The 20,313-nt window shown below is 35.1% G+C and overlaps 4 protein-coding genes across 5 annotated transcripts; 2 read left to right on the top strand and 2 right to left on the bottom strand.

Annotated features, from left to right (window-relative positions):
- Nucleotides 1-1,761: 1,761 nt before the first annotated feature.
- Nucleotides 1,762-8,190, top strand: LOC133183009 (alpha-glucosidase-like). Its single transcript, XM_061317922.1, has 11 exons — nt 1,762-1,957; nt 2,934-3,250; nt 3,564-3,743; nt 4,059-4,195; nt 4,454-4,582; nt 4,692-4,811; nt 4,951-5,048; nt 5,170-5,365; nt 5,484-5,759; nt 5,865-6,016; nt 7,789-8,190. Exons 1-11 carry the CDS (start codon nt 1,914-1,916, stop codon nt 7,997-7,999), a joined length of 1,860 nt encoding a protein of 619 aa, XP_061173906.1. The 5' UTR covers nt 1,762-1,913; the 3' UTR covers nt 8,000-8,190.
- Nucleotides 8,191-8,364: 174 nt separating this feature from the next.
- Nucleotides 8,365-10,188, bottom strand: LOC133181713 (uncharacterized). Its single transcript, XM_061316277.1, has one exon. It carries the CDS (start codon nt 10,186-10,188, stop codon nt 8,365-8,367), a length of 1,824 nt encoding a protein of 607 aa, XP_061172261.1.
- Nucleotides 10,189-11,082: 894 nt separating this feature from the next.
- LOC133181704 (uncharacterized) lies at nt 11,083-12,240 on the top strand. The gene has a single exon (XM_061316267.1). It carries the CDS (start codon nt 11,083-11,085, stop codon nt 12,238-12,240), a length of 1,158 nt encoding a protein of 385 aa, XP_061172251.1.
- Nucleotides 12,241-16,776: 4,536 nt separating this feature from the next.
- On the bottom strand, nt 16,777-19,531 carry LOC133178080 (uncharacterized). Of its 2 annotated transcripts, XM_061312936.1 has the most exons (5): nt 19,381-19,531; nt 18,372-18,986; nt 18,219-18,275; nt 17,835-17,897; nt 16,777-17,367 (listed from the first exon to the last, which is right to left on the bottom strand). In XM_061312936.1, exons 1-5 carry the CDS (start codon nt 19,429-19,431, stop codon nt 17,272-17,274), a joined length of 882 nt encoding a protein of 293 aa, XP_061168920.1. In that variant the 5' UTR covers nt 19,432-19,531; the 3' UTR covers nt 16,777-17,271. The 2 variants fall into 2 exon arrangements, with proteins under 2 accessions (XP_061168920.1, XP_061168857.1); XM_061312873.1 differs by lacking the exon at nt 18,219-18,275.
- Between the last annotated feature and the right edge of the window lie 782 nt (nt 19,532-20,313).

Genomic DNA, 20,313 nt, shown 5'->3' with positions numbered 1-20,313 from the left:
TAGAAATGCACGATAGATTATCCAAACCACTGAAAAGATCGTTTATCTATATTTGAATTCAAATAATTTTTTGAAATTCAGTTTCTTTCTCATTAATAAAAATTATCCTTCATCCTTAGTTGGTAAATAAAGAAATTAAATTGAATTAAATTGAATTATATTGGGAGTCTGAAATAAGGCGATCGGCTATGTAGCATTGACATTTTGACCCAAAGAATTGTTTGCATTTAAAAAAAAACAACTTTTATTAATGTTTCATATTTTCATGCTAAAAATAAACATGTATAATGGTACATGCTTTGGTTGCTTTTTTAAAAAACAAAAAAAACAAAAACAAAAAACAAAACAAACAAACAAACAATTTATTAGGTGTTTTAATGATTTTTTCCATCCCCATCAAAAATAATTTTATCGAAACTTAACAGTTAAAATACAGGGGACATGCAAAAGGCTTGACAACTTACCATTGATATACATTGATTTGTATTCAGAAATACATGTACATATATTCGCGAGAGAGAGAGAACCTGGAAGTTTTCTTCAAAATGCAGACAAATTTAAAAATAAACTCTATGAAATAGATTTAAAAATCAAACAGAAAAATCACAGACATTTTTTATTGTTGGCTTTATATACGAGTTTTTTTTTTATTTTTATGCAGAAAAATCTTTTTTTACAGTCTATCAAATATATATGTGTGTGTCATAATTGATTAAGTTGGACTTTAAATTCCGAACTTGCTGAATATGTGTGAATATAAAATTCAATTCCGATATGAGATAATTTTGAATTATTATTCAAAATTTACAGTATACGACACGTAAGAACTATATACTAGTCTAGTAATTTTTCTCACACTCTGTGTACTGAAAGAGAGTTTCAAGAAGTTATATATATATATATATATATATATATATATATATATATATATATATATATATATATATATATATATATAATATTAAGTAATAACAAAGTTGTGATAGTTGACGTGATCATTCACCTTTATTCACAGGCACCTGAAGCGTGGACCCCCCCCCCCCCTAACTAATTAAATATCAGGAGTCTTTATTTTCTCGAAAATAGTATAAAAATTGTGATTACATTTTTATTTGTATTGTATATGGCCAATATTTAAACCTTATCAAAAGTAGAAACCAACTGCACAGAATGATATACAGATAGAATTGAGGGAGAAATCACATATTTTCGAGAAAATAAAGACTCATTATATTTTATTAGTTGGGGGGGGGGGGGGTTCCACTCTTCAGTGCTTTATTTGGGTTCAACGGATCCAATTTACCATTTACATGCAAATATTTTGTTATATATATTATTTTTATAATAATCAATTTATGTTGGGAAGTAAATGAGCATTTACAAGTAGTTTGACTTGTTCCATTGTGACAGGTTATTGAACATTAGAATTGTGTCTTCTGTTTATCACATGGAAGTGTACTAGTACATAAGTTATACACGGTCAGGATTTGACACTTGATTTTGACAATGATGAACTATGTAAGCGTGATATCGATGAGTATTTTCCAAAAAAAAAAAAAAAAGGCGGGGGTGGGGGATAAACATCTTTCACTGTATATCACCGATCTTATAAGCATTTGTACTTATATTGTGCATAAGTTAGAGAAATAGTAGAAATATTTCACATATTTACTATAATTTATCTTCGATTCTGAGGTTTGACGCATACAGTATTACGATAGACAAACACTTAATATGTGATAACGTAAAGATTAAACACAAGATAGCAAATAGGCCATTTGTGAATTTGAAACCGGCCATAAGATTGTCGACGTCTGCAAATTAGCACAAAAATTAAAGACATTGTTAGGTTTCTAAGATATTGTTTGCCTTGTATAGCGCAAACAGTTTGAAGGCTGGTCTAGACTGGAAACATGGCTGGAATATCCACAGTCTCATTTTCTAACGAGAAAAGTTCGTAAGTAATAAAATAAACAATCTTTTCTTTGGAAGTCCTTCTTTTATTGTTTTAGATATTGTCTTTATCAAGACTTAATATGTATTCATATTGACAAATATGCCCCTGTCGCTAATTAAGTCAGTACAGTTTTAACCGAGACGCATTTCTATGTCAAACAAATCAAATACATGTATTTGACAAAAGCTAGCTATTTCATAGGTCGGCATGTTAAAAGTTTCACTTAGTGAAGATATGTTTTATTTAAATACTTGTTTGGTTTGATTTGGTCGTTCTGCGGTTGGTTAAGCATTTGTAGCATTTCATTTATTTAAACTTATTTCATTCTGCTCATTATATTATTTTATGTGCATTACATTTTGATCGGTGATTAGACTAGTCCATGTTTGCATATCGTGAACAATACCCGATAAGTTGCCGGTTATTCACCAAAAAGTTCAAAACTTATCCTTGTTTGGCTGGAAGACATTAGGGCTGTGGACGATGCAACATTTTCTATATCGATACGTATCACGATATTTGAGCCACGATACGATATGTATCACGATATGTTGAATTAGTTATAAAAAAAAAATTTGTATCGAAATGAACAAAACATTTCTTCACAAATAAGAATAATTTATTCAAAGAAGTTGTATATCTGTTGTAAAACAAAATCATTTTACACAAGTGGTGTTTATTATTATGTATTTCATATTCATATTTATATTTTGCATATTTATTTTATATTTAACCCAAAATGTTAAGTAAACAAAGAAAAAAAATAAAAGTCAGATTTTTTTTGCGATATTTCGATATTTTTTAATAGGTATCGATATGCGTATCATCCTCACATTGAATCGATATTATCGATATCTCGATATATCTTCCCAGCCCTAGAAGACATTGTCTCCATATAGCCATATATTCCGTCTTTTGTTAATAGCCTCAGTTTTTCTTAGATCCTTGTTTCTTAAAAATTGTGTATTATTAACAGCTCACCAGAAAGCATCGATGTCAAACTCTCAGACAATGACAACAACACCACCAGTGGTTCCCCTTTCCGGGGAATGGGAAAAGAAGAGCTCTTGCAATACTCTTCCAAACCCTTCTGGAGACGACTGCGCATGATCTGTATCTCCATCATACTTCTGGGATGGTTGGCGCTGATCATTACGGTGGTGGCTCTGGTGTTGATCTACCCGAAGTGTAAATCTCCAGATTCCAGGACCTGGTGGCAAAACGAGGTCGTATACAGGATATACGTCCGCAGTTTCAAGGACAGTAACGGGGACGGGGTCGGTGATTTGGATGGTAAAGAATTATATGGAGTAAATCCAAAATGAAAAAGTATTGATACAGCAAACAAAACCATCATCTCTTTTAAGACAAGTCATCTTTGAATTTTTTTCGACATGAAGAATATTTTGTCATAGAATTATGTGCATAAGTATGCATAAATATTTTTTTTTTAATTTCAAAACAACATTGTTTATAAAACATTAGTCATCTTATGAAATTTTAGGTTAAAGTGATATTCCTTTTTATTTTAGGTAAAACAAAAAAAATGTTACTTATAATTTTAGCTTTTTTTTATCAATTTGAATCAATTATGCATTTTCTGCAGGTGTGACGTCCAAGTTGGACTACATTAAAGATCTGGGTGCTGGCGTCATTTCTTTAAGTCCGACTTATGAAGACGACGGAAGTGATGGAGATTTTCATTTGACCAATCACATGAAGATCGATAATGCCATTGGTGGAGAGCAAGGTCTACAAACACTGATCACTAAAGCTCATGAGAAAGGTACCAATGTTGTTGCGTTACGGAAATGTCAACAGCTTTAAGTTTCTATTCAGATAAAGGCAATCCTTATAGCACTCACAAAAAATATTTAAAAATGACTAAACAAAACATTTCCAATATACTTGCGAATTTAGCTCGCAATTATATGAAGGAAATGGAAAAGATTAATAGAAGTTTAATCTCTTTGTTTGCTGTGATACGAATCAGCAGCTGCATTATTGAATTAATCCGATTCCAGACCCCACAAGGCGACAAGTGTTAAATCGAATGTCATTCGGGGAAGTTTTATTTTTGGTATCTTTTTTCAATTTTTAGGATTGAAAGTCTTATTGGATTTTATCCCAACCCACACCAGTGATCAGAGTGATTGGTTCAAGTGGAGCGAAGCAGCTAGATTTAGAAATGATTCGTACCTAAACTTCTATGTATGGACGAACACACCAACCAACTGGGTAAGTAGTGGAAGGGCATTGTAATTTTTTTCAAACCTGTCGAGCCTAACTTCAAATAATGGAACATTGTTTCATGTAAACTGAAAACTGCAATTTCAATTTTTGCAGCATTTCTTAAATTATGATGTTTTTAAAAGTTAATCGCATTTCCAACAAAGAAATTGGGATCATTTCACAACACTTTATAAAAAGTTAAAAAAAAGAAGAAGAAGAAAACAGAATACATGTACATGTATTTAACAATCCTTCTTAACACAGAAATCCATGTATGGTGGCGATGCGTGGAACGAGTCCTCTGTTAGAACAGGGGAATATTATCTCCATCAGTTCCTCCATAATCAACCTGATCTTAATCTGCGCAGTCCACAGGTCAAAGAAAAACTCAATGTACGTCTGTTGCACAACAAGACTTGTTTACAGGACGATCTTAATTTAAAAAAAAAAATCATAAAAACAACTCAGATTTTTTAAAAGCATAAATTGATTTTTAATTTAGGAAATCTTGGAGTATTGGTTGAACAAGTCTGTGGATGGGTTTTACATCAGAAACAGTGCATTTATGTTTGAGGATTATGACCTACGTGATGAACCCAAATTGTCGTCTGCCACTGGTGACGTAAGTGTCTCACTTGTGACTAGCTACAAAAAAATTACGAATTTTGAAGACGGGTATTTAGATTCAGAGAATTTTTCTAGTATTTTCTAATTTTATATGAAGATTAATGTACTAATAATTAATTTTCAATTTCTTATAGGAATACAAGGACTACGACCATATATACACGAAGAACCTACCAGAAATATACGATATGTTTGCAAGATGGCGCACAACAGTCGATAAACACATGAATAGGTAGCATACAAAAACCCCAGTAACACATAATGTTGCTTTTTCCTACTGAAATCATACAATTGCTTGAAAAATCATGACTGAGTCTGTGAGAGGTCTGTTTTTTCTTTCGTTTTCTTCACAGGGTTCTCATGGCAGACCCCGATCCCAATTCCGCTGTTACAGAAATGATGAAATATTACGGCCATTTCCAGAGAGATGGTGTTCATCTCCCCCTCAGAAGAAGGCCATTCGCCTCTAATTGCAATGGCCGGTGTGTTGGCAACTACGTCAATGAATGGATGAACAACCTACCTTCGGGTCGTTGGCCCACCTGGTCGGTATGTACAGTATAAATAAGAGTCTGCAAGTTATGCTGGCGCAAGATTTTTTTCGGAAAAAAAAAGAAAGAAAAGGTATTGTGTGATTTTTTTATTTTTATTTTTTTTTTTTTGGTAGTTTGGTGACGAAAGTGTAAAACGACTGGCATCCAATCACAACGAAAGTTTTATTCGCGCCTTTGCCATGCTGACGATGCTCTTGCCCGGAACTCCTGTCCTATACTATGGCGATGAAATCAACATGATGGACGTGGCAGAACCAACTTCATCAACTTCGCGGAAACATCCATCTAGGGGACTAATGCAGTGGGATAACACACGTAATGCTGGATTCAGTAATTCATCTTCACCTTGGATAGCAACAAGTACAGACTACCAAATTAATAATGTTAAGGTATTTAAAGGAACCCTGAATTTCTTTCCGCCACAACTGGTTTTCTTAGTGAAAAATCTAATGTAGCCATTGCGCAATACCGTGTGTATAATCTTTGTTTTACAGAATCAGAGTTCAAAGGGCGACTCTCTTCTCTCATTTTTCAAAAATCTTACCATTCTTAGAAGAGAAGATAGTTTCCGTATCGGGGAGTACCACTCAGCACTTGTTGATAACAGTGTCTTCTCGTTTGTCCGAGAATTCGATGGAAAAAAAGGGTAAGACCGGTACCACAGATGCTTATTTACATACTTAAGAAACTATAACTTTGCAATTGTTGATGTATGGTGACTAATTTTTAGCTCACCTGAGCCGAAGGCTCAAGTGAGCTTTTCTGATCACATTTTGTCTGTAGTCCGTCTGTCCGTCTGTCCGTCTGTCTGTCCGTCTGTCCGTCTGTAAACTTTTCACATTTTCGACTTCTTCTCAAGAACCACTGGGCCAATTTCAACCAAACTTGCCACAAAGTATCCTTGGGTATAGGGGAATCAAGTTTCTTCAAATGAAGGGCCACGCCCTCTTCCAAGGGGAGATAATTAAGAATTCGTGAAAAATTAATGGCATCATTAAAAAATCTTCTTCTCAAGAACCACTGTGCTTGAAAACATGAAACTTATGTGGAAGCATCCTCAGGTAGTGTAGATTCAAATTTGTTCAAATCATGACCCCCGGGGGTAGGGTGGGGCCGCAATGGGCGATCAAAGTTTTACATAGGAAATATACAGGAAAAATCTTTAAAAATCTTCTTCTCAAGAACAGCAAAGCCATACTTGGTCATATTTATATGGTAGCATCCTCAGATAGTGTACATTCAAGTTTGTTCAAATCATGACCCCCGGGGGTCGGGTGGGGCCACAATGGGCCATCAAAGTTTTACATAGGAATATATAGGAAAAATCTTCAAAAATCTTCTTCTCAAAAACAGCAAAGCCATGATTGGTCATATTTACTTGGAAGCATCCTCAGGTAGTGTAGATTCAAGTTTGTTCAAATCATGACCCCCGGGGGTAGGGTGGGGCCACAATGGGCGATCAAAGTTTTACATAGGAATATATAGGAAAAATCTTTAAAAATCTTCTTCTCAAGAATAGCAAAGCCATGATTGGTCATATTTACATGGAAGCATCCTCAGGTAGTGTAGATTCAAATTTGTTCAAATCATGACCCCCGGGGGTCGGGTGGGGCCACAATCGGCGAACAAAGTTTTGCATAGGAATATATAGGAAAAATCTTTAAAAATCTTCTTCTCAAGAACAGCAAAGCCATGATTGGTCATATTTACATGGAAGCATCCTCTGATAGTGTAGATTCAAATTTATTCAACTCATGACCCCCGGGGGTCGGGTGGGGCCACAATGGGCGATCAAAGTTTTACATAGGAACACATAGTAAAAATTCTAAAAAAATAACAATTTGTTAAGAATAGCAAAGCCATGATTGGTCATATTTATATGGTAGCATCCTCAGATAGTGTACATACAAATTTGTTCGAATCATGACCCCCGGGGGTCGGGTGGGGCCACAATGGGCGATCAAAGTTTTACATTGGAACACATAGTAAAAATCTTTAAAAAAAACTATTTGTTAAGAATAGCAAAGCCATGATTGGTCATATTCATATGGAAGCATTCTTAGATAGTGTAAATTCAAGTTTGTTCAAACATGACCCCTGGGGGTCGAGTGGGGCCACAATGGGTGATCAAAGTTTTACATAGGAATACATAGGTTAAATCTGTAAAAATCTTCTACTCAAGAACAGCAAAGCCATGATTGGTCATATTTAAATGGAAGCATCCTCAGATAATGTAGATTCAAATTTGTTCAATTCCTGACACCCCCCCCCCCCCAATCACTTTTATATTTAAACTTTTCAACCTTTCAAGATTGAAGTGATTTCTGCTTTTTCCTAGCCATAGTGCTCAGGTGAGCGATGTGGCCCCTGGGCCTCTTGTTTTTAAATGAAATTGATGTTGTTATAATTTGTTTGCAGATACTTGGTTGCAATTAATTTTGCGGAAACTGCACAAAAACGTGACTATACTTCATCTCACAGCACCATACAAACAAAGGCATCTTTTGATTTGACGACGGGTGGATCAGAAAGTTTTGATGCTGACACCGATGTAGACCCGAGCAGTCTCACCCTTGGACCGATGCAAGGAGTAGTAGTTTCGTGGGATTATGTTGCTAAAGAACTTTGAAACCCGCGACTTTCGTTTTTAATTTTAACCAAGAATATAATATATATTTTTGAATATTGTAAGCAAGAATACGAATGTCGAAAGCAATACACGATCGCTTCCCTTCCTAAATCTGAAATTAAAATACATCCTTGAAATATGCAGACTGATTTCTCATGACAATATCTTGTCAATAAATTTTAAAACATGTACACGTGTATTCAGTTTTCGTATAGAGTGCACAATGATATCAAGAGAAAGAACTCCAGTTACTGTCGGTAATATAATTGGAAACACCGCACATTTAGTGCTCGATTAATGTTGTTAATCACTACACTGATCGTTTGCATATTCAATTCGAAGAGTGCTAGTACCCATTGAAAATTTTATTTTGTTTTAATAAACGTTCTGTATAAGCGTCCGTTGGACGTCCCGATCCATAGTTTGTTATCATCAACGCACAGTGACCAAGGGGAGAAAAATCTCTCCATGTCGTTCTCGATGAAACGAATGAATTTTCCACTTGTGTCCACAACGTGTATGACGTTATTCCTAGCATCCGAAACGTAAACATTACTATCTTTATCACATGCAAGACCCTGAGCTGCCATAAGTCTTGGATACTTTGGAGAAACATGTCCTCTATAGGAACAAATCTCTTCGCCGTCTTTCTTCATCCAGACCACTCTGTCATCGAGGTCAATAAAATCAATGACTACGATGTCCCCCTTGCTATTCTCTACTGCTCTATAGGGTCTGTTTAACGTTCGTTTTCCTTGGAAATATTCCACTTTCTTCAGAACTCGTCCACTGAAGGACAAAATGTAAACAGCACGTGTACTGTCTTCTGTTGCTTCTAACTCATCACCCTCGACGACAGACACTAGAATTGATCCATTCGACGTCTTCCACAAACTGACTGGATATAAAGGGGATAAATCTGTGAACGTCGCCATTTTACCATGGTGGTTGACGATTTTGATAGCACCCGTATTCACAAAAGTAACCAAAGTGCTCTTGTTGTCGTAACAGCAAATATCGGTGACGTATTTGTCAAACTCAATAGGTTCCTTCACATCTAGTTTTCTTCCTTGTTTGATACAGATCTTTAGAATCCCTTTTGCTGTACGCGGATCTCGGACGGTTATAGATTGGTCAGAACCGATAGAAAGACAACTAATTCCGACTTTGCACAAGTTGTACCTATCCATCTCGTCGTTTGGAATCTTTATTTGGTTGCTTTTTGGTCTGATTGGTTCCTCTATTGCTTCGTCTTTCTCGTCCTCATCTTTGACGATGCTTGTACATATCATTTTGCTAAGAAGGGATCTGTTAATTTGACCTTTTTCAAATTCAATCGGATAAATGTTCGGCTCCTTTGGTAACACCATTCCTTCATTTAAATGAGTCATTCTCTCTTTAGCTTGATACAACTGATAAACAGATGCATCCACGTTGTTTTCACAGAGTGAGATAGCTTCATTAACAACGTTCAGTGCTTCATTGATCTCCTTTTCAGTTTTGCTTAATTCAGATTCGTTTTTGGTATGAATACTCTTAAAGTCATCAGCAATCCTGTCTGCTTCGCTTCTGACATCTACAATGAGCTTTTCAACGTGTTCGTTCAATTCATCATAGGCATAATTCAGTCCCATTTCTGAAGATTTTCTCTTTGACATACAGTTTTGGAGTAATGCCTTCAACTCTAGGATGTGGGTTTTCTTAACTTCCGAAACCTCTTGTACTAACCTGTGTTTTTCGGATTTTATATAGTGTTCCAGTTTTATTAACTCGTGCGTTTTATGAGTACCCAGAATACAGTCACTACATATTGGTTTTGAGCACGTGTTGCAGTGAAAAATCAGAAATTCTTCGTGTTCCTTGCAGGTTTCTCGAATTCTTGATACTGATAACGAACTTCCAACACTAGGTGAACGATTTGAGGGTCCCGGAGATAACTTTTTCGCGGTTGGTCGCTTTGTTGTCAAGTCACTAGAACTTTTACTGAAGGTTTTTACTTCAACAACAGTGTGAGCTTTTGTTGATTTGTTCTTTGAGTGTACAAATTTACAGTTGTAACACAATATCTTTTTGCAGTTGGTACAATTCCATCTCATATTCGTTTTGCGATGACAGTTTTCACAATGTCGAGGTGTCTTAATGTCGTCCAAAGATCCTTTCTCTGCTATCAGGCCATCTTGTGAATCCATATTGATAAAGATTACGAGTTCTTTTTGACAATAGAGTTACCATTTACCCTTTTATATTTTATAATCTAGTGACAGTATTCTCATGTTTACATGCGTCACTAGTTAGTTACTGGTATTTGGTTTCCTAAGGCTTTTCTTTTCATTTAGAGACCTCTCTGATTTCTTTGTTTTAAAGCACTGTTCGAATCGGTGGTTATACTATCGGAAAAGAAAGCAAAACTTATTCAGCCTTTTTTTTTTATTATTTCAACTTACATTAACTATAGTGTATAGAATATGGCAGGGAAAATTCCAAAGTCCATCAATACTAAATCGCTAGTCTGTAAATGTGACTTGTGCTTAAGATTTCATAATATAAATTTAAGCTGGACATGTTTAGACTGTGAAGAAACGTTGTGCGACGTATGTAAAGCAACACATCAAAGAGGAAAAGCAACGAAAACGCACAAAATTTTGACAACCAAAGACTTCAGAGATGCACAGGAGCGTGGGTTGAAAATAAACGCGGGAAAGAAAAAAAGAGATGGACTATGTGATCAACATGAAGAAGAAGCATACCAGTTTCACTGCAGTACATGCTACAAACCTATCTGTGCAAGATGTGTGGTTGGGCCGCATAAACTTCATGACTTTATAAAACTAGAAGATTTCATAGAAAAGGGGAAAGAAAAAATACTCAATGATATTCTTTCTCTAAAGGAAGAAACCATACCGCTGTTGAAGGAGAATTCCGGTATCTGCACGCAGAAGCAGGGAGAATCTGAAAGGGAATTGACAGATGCTCTCGTTACTTTGAACGACATTTCAAACAAAATTGAAAAAGAAGTCAGTAGAATAAGAGAAAAAATAGAAATTGAATTGAAATCTGTTCACAGTCAAAACGAAACTAACATTATGAACTCAAAGCGTTCTTTCGACTCTGTCACCAAAGCTGTACTGAATGCTGTGAAAAAGTGCGAGGATAGTCCAAAGGGATCTTTCAAGTACATCTACGAATCTAACGAGAGACTGGAAAATGTTTGGACTTTGCTAAAAACTCCCATACTGCCGCATGTCATACAAATCACCTTTTTCAAAGGCGAGGTAGATTCTAAAGCATTGCAGAAAATGGTTGGTATGAGTTCAAAGACCTATGAGACAGAAGTTTTGGAAATGACAAAAACGCAAGAAAAGAGATTAGGAATTTTTAGTAAATTCAAGCTCTGTCAAACAGGGATAAGTGCCATTTCACTTTTAAATGACAACATGGCGATGATTCGTGAGCCTGGAACCGCTAGGGGTATCCAACGCCTGAAAATTAAAGATGACCTGAGTCATGACGTCTCTGAGCCCATCTCTTTGCCACAAGTTGTGAATGATTTATGCTCTTTTAACCATAAGGTAACACTCGTCACTTTTGAAGGAAAAACATGTATTGAAATGGTTTATTCTGATGGAAAAACTACAACGTTTGCAGATTTGACTCCTTTGTTTCCTATTGGTCTCTGTAAATCTCCAAGTGGAGAAATCCTTGTCACCGTCGTGGATAGTGACGAAAGAAAAATCACTGAAAAGAGCGTACGCGCAATTTTTACGTTATCTTATTCTGGTCGCGTTCTCAAGAAAATCGAGTCCTACAAAGGCAACAGGATTTTTACATGGCCATACAAAGTCATAGAAAATCATCTTTATGGAGATCTCTTGGTCATTGATTTAATGGAGTTAACAGATCGCATTGTCTGCGTGAATCGTGATGGTAAAGAAATTTTCTCGTACTCTGGAAACATTTGTCCAAAGTATCCAAGGTTAATGGCTGCCCAAGGTCTTGCGTATGACAAGCAAAGTAATGTGTATATATCTGATGCTAGAAATTGTGTTATACACGTTATAAGTCCAGATGGAAATTTTCTAAGATTTGTGGAAAATAATATTGAACGCTTCTATTCGCCCTGGGCTTTGGCAGTGGATAAGAACCGCCTTTGGATTGGGACTTCAAATGGGAATATGTATCTTTTGCCTCTGAGTGGACCATCCGAGGGTGATACGAAGGACGAGATCAAAATAGAGGTGTGAATATATCTAAAACCAATTTTCGAAAAGCTCCAAAAACTGGATTTTAGGCGCTGCATTATTTGGCAAATGGGAAAAAGTTATTATCAATGTTGATCACTTTTCGGAATTAAAGTCTGTATTTCAATATTTTAGTAGCTTGAAAGCTAAATACGACACCCTTTCCAGCAAATGCGCGATGGATTTAGGTTTAATAGGTTAATTATCAGATCCCACAATTTTCATTTGGAAATAATAAAACGATTTTGTGTACAGAGAAATCTTTATCTAACATGCAATTTTCACAATCATTTTATGACATCAGTATTTCTTCCATTGTACGCAGGAAAAACTTAGCTGAAACGATCAAAAAGATCGGTTATCAACGCAGGGGCGTAGCTTGACTTTAAATTCTAGTGAGGCAACACCATTGGGGCAGGGGGTATGGGAGTCACCTTAATTAGGCCCCAAGCAGGTCCAGGGCAGATCCCTGGTGGGGGTTTAGTAGGGCTGATACCCCCTCCCCCGGACGGAAAATGGATTTGGGGTTTTTAGAATGCAAATATCATACTTGTCCTGCACAGAATTTTCGTCACTTTTATCGGTTTCATAGCATGGATATGCTGCTATATATTATGAAAGTATACAGAAATCCACGGTCGGTTTCGCTTTCCATACCTCAAGGTAAGAAGAAGCGAGACCGACCGCGGGTTTCTGACGATGTTAAAAAAGTGAATAAATATGTTTATTTAAACTTGTAACACATTTTAGGATGAATACATTTTTTATTAATTTTTTTTTCGTGAAAACTATAACTGTCAAACATGCATCAATTTTTGATATTTTCATATTATTACCTACTTGAGAGTCTTTCAGTAATGGGAGTAGAGCCTGAACCTTGATTATATGAACGTACATAATAGATTTGCTTATAAATTTTACAAAAAGATTTTTGCAATATATTATTATTTATGGGAGCAGGTGGAAGCTGAGAAAAATCTAGTAAGGCAGTTGCCTCATTGCCACAATGGAAGGTACGCCCCTGCAACGGCATAGGAAATATGAATCCGGCAAAAAATTCCCGTGACAGAAACCGAATCAGCTTACTGCGTATTTGAATTCTGACGAAAAGAAAACTAAAACTGAAATTCGAAACGAAATTGAATCTCTGTTATCTAATCCGATTATTTTAGAAAACGAAAGATCTTTACAACTCCAATATTCAAAAATCAAAAAATATACTAAAGAACTTTTTGTTGTCCTTCTTCGTTTGATTTACATCATTTGAAGTCGAGGCAATAGAGGATGAACTACCTTGATATATTGTTTGTGTCATGATTCATAGTGTAGCTTAAATGAATGAATGCTTATAATTGATAATAATTTTTTTTTTTTGCTGCATTCATCGATATACATTTTTCAGACGAAATACATTACATGTGAGGAGAGTAACGCTTTTGTTTCTGTTGAAAATTACACAGTATTAATAAACTAGAATAAGACTTGTACATGTATTCAATAAATGCTAATAGCTATACTCAATACATGATATGCTGTCAAAATGTTGTAAAATGATTAAATAATAGTTCGTTCACGGTAGAATTGTAGATAATATCTCTTTTTTTCAGTATATTTAATTTGATTTCCAAAAACAATTGTCAAAATAAAAAAAAAAGAAAATCCATGTGTTTTTAAGTTCTTTGTTTGCGTTATTCGTATAGGTGTGTCAATTTAAAATCATGTTTTCTGATTGGACAGAAATTAATCTCATGTGTTTAGGAAATATATATTTATATATTTAAACAATAAAATGTTTTCTTAGAATGTTAGTACGGAAATTAATGTTGTAGCTGTTGCAGAAAAAAATGCATAACCCGCCTAAGCGGGTTTTGTAAATTTTTTCTGCAATAGCTGCAACGTTAATTCCCGTACTAACAATTAAAGAGAAACATTTTATTGTTTATATTTATATCTGTACAAATAATAATTCAAAGTAAGATTTAGTAGATGAAATATAGTATAATGGACTTTTGCGAGAAGCGCAGACTTTTACAATCGACGACTTACTTTTACACTGGGACAATATACGGCAGCTCTTTTGCGATATAAATATTTAGCTAAACAGTTAATGAAAGGATAATGATTGACATTTCAAAGCACATAATACATTGTCTAGGGAGGGGAACAAGAAACGCCCTGTACTAAACCCCTCCCTTTCCCACCATGACATACTCCTGCCAAGTTTTTTTTTTTAATTTCTTCCTTATTTGATTCCGTCATAAAATAAGATTGAAAGGAGGTACTACCCCTCACGAATAAGGTATTTTAAGTTATGTTATTCTACCTCCCGTCATCTCTCGTGTTGATTGCATACCGGTAAATCATGTAAGTGCCCCTAACACCCTACCTATGACCACTAGTAAGGTTTTCTAATCTATTTGTCAATTCCGTACCTCCTTACATAATTCATGTTTGAATGTCAATTTAAGCCGTCGAGTGCAAAAGTCAGTGCTTCTCGTAAAAGTCCATTACTGATATGTACGTCATTGTGCGTTTCATTGATGGAACATGTACAGCTACTGTTAAAAAAATCTGTACAGGTAATATGCTTATTGCTGTTTACTGACTGATAAACGGCAATTTTTTTCTTAAGAAATAAAGGAGATGATATTCAGTCATTGTAAATATAGCAACATGCATGCAGTTATCATTCTTGACTTCCACATTTGGAAATCGTCCAGACCTCTTGAGGGAGTTAACAATATTCCAGTTCCCCTCACTTGATAAACAAACGGGATAAGTCATTTCACCTATTATACCAATACATAAGTAAAATGTAGAGGATTCTGAATAACGGGAATAAGCTTTCGAAGCAGGAATTAGCTTACTTGACTAACGCACGGGGATTATAGTCTATTAACAGCGATTTTTAAGGAATTATTCACATTTATTATATATTTGTAATATAATACAGGGTTTTTGCTTCCCTGATATGAACACAGGCACGCGCCCTGTAATACACACCCTGTATCGGCACCCTTTATTTTACCCTTTATCACACCCTTTATTACACCTATCCGGAACATCTCTGTATTTTTCAGTCGGAGTACCTCGGATCTTTTTCTATTAATTTAATTGTTAAAGGCCGAGGTTTTCAACCGGTCGGTTTTCCTCAGGTAAGTTTGGTGTGGGGTGGAGCTTAATTGAAACGGCTGTGAAGCCCCGAGGGAACCAAGCTGGCTTGTGTATACTACCTATATACACAGGATGTTACCTGTATATTACCTGTAAATGTTTTCCTAAGACATAGTTTAACTTCGCGTGTTGGTCAATCGAAATGTTGATCGTCAAATGTATGAAATAAAACATGCTAATTTTTTTTATGTAGACTGATTCCTTTTGTTCAATTCTTTTTTTAAAATACGTTTGAATAAAGGAGACAATTTTAGTTTAATTTAGTTTATTTAAATTGTAATCTTATTTCATCGGGTATTTAATGTTCAAAATAAATATTTTTTTAAAATTTGTAATTATTTCATTTCTTATCACTGAATGTAATGCCTTTGGGGAAAAAATGAGAAATGGAAATTCAACAAAAACAGAACACATTCAAATTATTAAAAATTCAGTAATTAATTTACAAGTTTATAAATGATTTTAAGACACTATTTTCAAATATATAATAAAAACAACAATACATGACAAAATCTGTACCACACCCCATATCAACCCTCGACCAATATAAGCCCTCTGGCCTTCGGCCCTCGGGCTGATATTGGAGTATCAGGTTGATATGGGGTGTGATACAGATTTTGCCATGTATTATTCTCTATTTATTATACCTCTACTGATTTTTCCCCTTTATTAAATAAGATAGTTAATTAATTGTGAATAATTCCCTATAAATCTGAAAATGAAGTATTCCCGGTGTGTTAGTCAAGTCAGCTATTCCCTGCTTTGAAAGCTTATTTCCGGTTATCCATTATCTTCTTAAATTTACTTGTGTATTGGTATGATAAAACAGTTTTAAAAAGGTATATAATTGAGGGAGTTAACAATATTCCAGTTCCCCTCGATCATCTAGGATTATTTTCTTCGGCTTCGCCTCGTCCTGGCCTTGAGGAACTGGGATATTACTAACTCCTTCAACAAGCCTTTACTGTTATACTAACTATCTAATTTTATCTAGGAAAAAATCAGTAGAGGTAAAATGAAAGGTACCTCGTAACTTAGGCCTATTTTATTTAAGGACAAGAATTTTCGGAATCGCAACTTAATTCTCGGTCCTTTTCGACAAGCGGAAAGAATCGAGAAGATGCGATAGAGATTTCCGTCAATATAGCCAAAGATATGTACAGTATTTACGTGTTTATGATTGAAGACTGCTATACGCAAGTTATCAGACTCTTTAGGCACAAAAAAGGGATTATTCTTTTCGACTGTAATACAAAACAGTTTTGTATTATTGTTTGATATACTAGTACACATATATGTGGTGTTTCGTATTAAATTCTTTTCTATGTAAAATGAGGATTCTGTAGAAAGAAAACAATAGATAGATAATGTAAAACAAATTTATTTTTATAATAATCATAATATTAACAAGTATATTAAAGCAATTCTTCTAATCGGCCACTTGGATATACAGACAGACCAATACCAATTTAATCTTCCAATTAAAAGCGTTAAATTTTAAGATACACTTGGTGCCAAAAATAAAAATGAAATCAAAATATATTTATGGTAATAAAGATATCAAAGTATTTCATACGATAGCACACAGTGCTTACTGAATAGCTTTTCTATAGTGATTGAATTTCAATTTTCTGTCTGCCAAAAATTTTTCATCGCAAACATTATTTTGCCGAGGAAGAGTTTACAAACTATAAAATAAATTAAAAAAAAAAATAAAAAGCAAAAATATACAATGTACTTGTCTATTCAAAAGTTTAAAATGTCCTGAAAGACAAACGATGGGCTGATATGGTTCGTAACAGAGTGATCTTTTATAGCACCACAACAAACAATAAACTGTCCCGTCAAGGTAAAGGCTGCTCAAACAAAATCCCACTCACTGTAGTGTGGCTCATGGAAGTCTAGCATTTTCCACTTCCGCTCGTGCCTGAATTTTACACGCTCAGACCACTCCAGCTGAAAAAAAAAGCATTTACTTATTAATCAATGTTAAACTAATTCTACACCATCACGTTGGGGGGGGGGGGGGTGTTCTATCATCGCCTTATTTGCTAATTGCTATAATGAACTTTGGAAAATAGTTGCGCCTGAAATTTTAGGTCCGCGACTTTTCAACAATTGAGAGAAATTCTGCATAGACGGGGGGCTTAGCCCCCTTCCCCCACTTTTTTTGCAAAGATAAACATGATATAGGCATTGAATATTGGGGCTTACCTTTTTTGTTGGTTTAGCCCCCCCCCCCCCCCCACACACACACACACTTTCAATTTGCTTCCGACGCCTATGCTCTGGATGTAATAATGCTACACACACACATTAATAATAGGTGATATTATTTTAATAATATTTATATTACTTAAATACTTAAAATCTTTCTCCTACATGTGCAGATGAAGACAAGTTGTAGTAATGGAGACACTTACCAGATGAGAGGGATATTTCAGTAGATGAGCCTCTCTCCGATCAACATCCATAGTCGCATAATACTGGAAAATAAATATATCAAAATAAATATAATTTCTAATGGTACAGAGGATTATTCTAAAAAGAATAGGGACTTCAGAGTAATTTTACAGTTTCATATATACACATGTGCAGTACATGTATTTACAATTCTGAAAAAAATGAACACCAGTGGGTCACCCACGCACGACTTGGAACGACCCCCCCCCCCCACACACACACACACACAACTACCCAAAACCCCCAAGACCACAACCATGAATTTTCCCCGGCAAAAAGAGCAAAGGCTTGGACAGAATGTTGAGTACATTTATATCAAATCAATTTGACTGGAGATTTCTTACCCAGTTTTCAAGCTTTTCCTTGATTCTCTCAGAAAAAGACTTGGAAACGAACTGCTGCTAAGAAAGAGAAGACAGAATAGAAAATAGGAAAATAGATAGACCATTGTTTGAGAGAGAGAGAGAGACTCAGAGAAATAGAAAGGACTGACTTACCGAATATTTGGTGTTGTCTGTGTGCTGATTAGAATGGTCAGGGTTTTCGTGAACAGTGCACACCATATGAGAGTCTGTTGTAGCAGTTCTTCCAGCTGGTGGTACCAGTGACATGTAGATCTGATTTTGAGGGCCTACCAAGTACATGGAGGAACCGTCTGACACCACATGAAAAGGTTGCTCCTGCAGAGGCACCTCTGCTAGATTGTACGTGTTGCTCAATCCTTGCAACAATCCAAGAATGTCTGTTTGTGAGAGAATGCATGCATCATTGTTGCTTTCACTGGTTGCATCATAACATGATTGAAAGACTTGTTGCAGCTCCTCTGTAACATTTGTATCGCCTGTAACCTCACTGATGTCAAGAGAGTTTTCAGCACAGAGATCTGTCTGTGAAACTAAACAAACAGTTTCCGAATCACATATCTCCTGAGAAATTAATGCGTATTCCTCAGCAACTGATAGTTTGCCTACAGATTCACTGTTGTGGCAAGAGGTGTTAGTATCAGACACACATGACCGTGGTGTTCGGGGAACTTTTGAGGAGTCAGTGGACGAACGAGGACTATGCTTCCTCCCGCCTTTCTTTCCTCTTTTGGTTTTTCGTTTCTTTGTCTAAAATATCATAGAATTATATTTTTACTTGCTGAGTAATGTTTAAAAAAAAATATTATAATTCGATATAATTATGTAAATTATTTTTTTTTCAATGGCACTTCATTTTTTTTTAATTGTTATTATCTGTATACATGTACTCGTATAATTGCACGCTCTTTTATTTTTCGTTATTAAGCAATTAAAAAAGCTGGAACTTTTTAAATCATCTTTAATTCATTTTTTGTGGTGTAATTTGGAACTATTTGATTTATTTCTGGCAAAATTGGATCCAAACATTTAATTTTTCGAGTATTTACTCGGATACAAAGCATTCATGAAAATTTTACTTCCTTGAATATCCCCATTTACTGGAGATAATGTAAAAAAGTATATTCATATTGGTAAATAATACCATTATGTTCCCTTCAGTACAGGAATCCTCAGATGAAAGTCGTCGTTTCATTGTCAATTTTCAGTTTTTTTCGCTCTGAAATTTTTGCACGTCCGTTCGCTACGACTGATGCCGTTACTGTGAGCTGTTGTCACAACGCAACGACTCACCCTGCATCTCCCTTAGCAACGTCATTGCAAAAATTTTCGTAAAAAGAACTTCACAAAAAATGTCATTCATTTCAAAATTTAAAAAAAACCGCAAAAGTTGTTTTTATAAAACCTAAGAAAGACAAAAATTACATTCGGTGCTTTTTTTTAAGACATTAGCTTCGTAGTTTTATCGGTATAAGTACTTTCTATATTCACTTCTTGCAGTCCTCTTCACAAGAATTTATTAATAATACCAAATAGATCACTTACCTGATCAGATTTATCAAAAATGCTTTTGAATCATAATATTCCAAACGTACATGTATCGTTTAACGTAAATTATAACGAATAGATTCACATTACGTCACAAAGCTAAAGCGCGCCAAACTCTGTACAATTTTTTGCGAATTTTCAAAAAACATGCATATTTTGACTGAGTTTTATAAAAACTATCATTAGAATTTATCCGCTTTGTTCTCTTTTTCATACTGCCAGGATTTTAAAAAAAAAATGTTTCAATGGGCTATTTTGAAGAAGAAAAAAAAAGTATTGATTGCCCTTTTCCGACCCACTGAATAAAAATGGTCCGACTCAAAACTCGGACCTGATGGTGAGACAGTCCTAGTTCCAAAACGCTGCCTCAATGAGTCAAATCATTAGCATCATCGTGTGACAAAGATCCAGGGTATTAGCTCCTAGCGAAACATTTATTATCTTCATTTTGATTACAATACATTCATCAGTGTTCATTTATCACTGATTTTCAATGAATCAATTTGATAGATAATCGCACTGAGCGATA

This window comes from Saccostrea echinata, unplaced genomic scaffold (genome assembly GCF_033153115.1).
Source record: "Saccostrea echinata isolate AGI-Se365-2 ecotype Australia unplaced genomic scaffold, CSIRO_AGI_Sech_v1 ptg000001l, whole genome shotgun sequence".
NCBI classification, from domain to species: domain Eukaryota; kingdom Metazoa; phylum Mollusca; class Bivalvia; order Ostreida; family Ostreidae; genus Saccostrea; species Saccostrea echinata.
This window is presented reverse-complemented; position numbering and strand designations above follow the sequence as displayed.

Bases quoted from the DNA above. Each gene is read 5' to 3' on its own strand.
- LOC133181704 (XM_061316267.1), top strand. From the start codon at position 11,083: ATGAACTCAAAGCGTTCTTTCGACTCTGTCACCAAAGCTGTACTGAAT.
- LOC133181713 (XM_061316277.1), bottom strand. From the start codon at position 10,188: ATGGATTCACAAGATGGCCTGATAGCAGAGAAAGGATCTTTGGACGAC.
- LOC133183009 (XM_061317922.1), top strand. From the start codon at position 1,914: ATGGCTGGAATATCCACAGTCTCATTTTCTAACGAGAAAAGTTC. The intron at 5,049-5,169 runs GTAGCATACAAA...TTTTCTTCACAG, and splicing joins GTCGATAAACACATGAATAG to GGTTCTCATGGCAGACCCCG. The intron at 5,366-5,483 runs GTATGTACAGTA...TTTTTTTGGTAG, and splicing joins GTCGTTGGCCCACCTGGTCG to TTTGGTGACGAAAGTGTAAA.
- LOC133178080 (XM_061312936.1), bottom strand. From the start codon at position 19,431: ATGAAACGACGACTTTCATCTGAGGATTCCTGTACTGAAGGGAACATA. The intron at 18,276-18,371 runs GTAAGTCAGTCC...TCTCTTTCTTAG, and splicing joins CAGACAACACCAAATATTCG to CAGCAGTTCGTTTCCAAGTC. The intron at 17,898-18,218 runs GTAAGAAATCTC...TTTATTTTCCAG, and splicing joins AGGAAAAGCTTGAAAACTGG to TATTATGCGACTATGGATGT.